The sequence below is a fragment of the Drosophila montana genome, unplaced genomic scaffold (genome assembly GCF_035044405.1).
Source record: "Drosophila montana isolate Dmon_TW-CO22-7 unplaced genomic scaffold, ASM3504440v1 contig_2745_1, whole genome shotgun sequence".
NCBI lineage: Eukaryota > Metazoa > Arthropoda > Insecta > Diptera > Drosophilidae > Drosophila > Drosophila montana.
In genome coordinates, this window is record NW_026997617.1 from 8,649 (window position 1) to 10,118 (window position 1,470).

A 1,470-nucleotide genomic window follows, 5' to 3' on the forward strand; every position below is an offset into this window, starting at 1 on the left:
AGGCAAGCACGTAGTACAAACATGATAGGCAGTGCCCTTCAAGTAATTGCAGGAACCCCAGATTTTGATGACTGGGAGCAGATAAAGTTCAAACAGGGTCAGTTAATAAATTCAGAAAATAGACAAATCGAGATCAACAACAAATTCCAAACAAGACTTAACGAAGTTTCAAAGGCACTTAATGCAATCTTAAAACCAGATGCGGAAGTTGAGCATTTTTATGCAACAATCTTGGCGAAAAACATAATGATAATCACAAATCTTGAAGACTTAATTCTTTCCGTAACCATTGCTAAAACTAATTTAATCAGCCCTCCTACCCTGGACAGCAATTGTTAAATGAGCAGCTCACAAATATTAGTATAACAGAACTTTTAGAAGTATCCAATATCAAAGTTTTTTAAAAATCCGAATTATTATATTTCTTGATAAAATACCCTAAGCCCAAGTTAACCTGTAAGAAAATTGATATTTTTCCCGTTCAATATAATAATATAATATTATATTTAGAAGGAGGTAATATGGTGGCCGATTGCGGAACAAAGACTTTCGCTGTGCGCGACTTCGCTGCCACTGTGAGCACCATTTTCTGCAAAAGATTACAGAAGGCATCGTGTGCCCAACAACTGGTATCAGGAACCGTCGTACAATGCGCCGCACGCACCGCGCATCTAGAGCCCATAACAACAATCGACGAGGACGTCTTAATTATCAACAGCGCAACAGTTAATGTGGTGAACCGCACTGGGAACAGTCAAACAGTCACAGGAACCTTCCTGGCTACTTACGACGAAGACGTCTCACTGAACGGCACCCGGTATGTGAATCACCGGGGCATCCTAAGGAAAAAACCTGCCGTGTCCACGTCGGCTGTGGGTAACATCACCCTCTTCAGAGAGCATCTGAGCCTTCCATTTCTGCCCGACCTAAGCCTGAAGAACCTCCGTCATATCGGTGGTCTTAGATCAGAAATATCATCAAGATCACTTGGCTGCCTTATCCTCATCGCCTCATCGTAGAAAATTCCATCAAAATCGGTTAAGAAACACAAAAGGTAATATAGAAAACGTGTGGCGGCAGCTAGTTGAAAGCGCAATAATATTTGCTGACCCAGCGTTCTGGGGGAACCAATGACCAGAGTCTTGATCGCGGCAGATGTGTACCAACAATGTTGCCAGCCGCGACGGTCACCCGACACCACACACGAGGCGCTAGCGCTGCACTTTTGAGGACAGCGACGGCAACTCCGCGACAACGACGGCGACTCCGCGACAGCGACGGTGACTGCTCGGCAGCGACGGCGACTCAGGCTTATTGTTGTTGCTTATTGTAACCAAAGTTATATTTCATTAGTCTGAGTTGGGATATGAATAAAGCAAGGCTTATCGCCCCTTTTATATAATTCACGCACTGTTCTAAGTTTACTCAAAAAACTTATAAATGCAGTAATTGGCACCCAGCGTACAAAGC

At 43.7% G+C, this 1,470-nt stretch overlaps 1 protein-coding gene across 1 annotated transcript; it reads left to right on the forward strand.

Moving 5' to 3' along the window:
• The first annotated feature begins 521 nt into the window (after positions 1-521).
• On the forward strand, positions 522-1,019 carry LOC135429895 (uncharacterized). Its single transcript, XM_064684381.1, has one exon. It carries the CDS (start codon positions 522-524, stop codon positions 1,017-1,019), a length of 498 nt encoding a protein of 165 aa, XP_064540451.1.
• Positions 1,020-1,470: the final 451 nt, after the last annotated feature.

Coding starts and splice junctions, on each gene's coding strand:
- LOC135429895 (XM_064684381.1), top strand. CDS start 522: ATGGTGGCCGATTGCGGAACAAAGACTTTCGCTGTGCGCGACTTCGCT.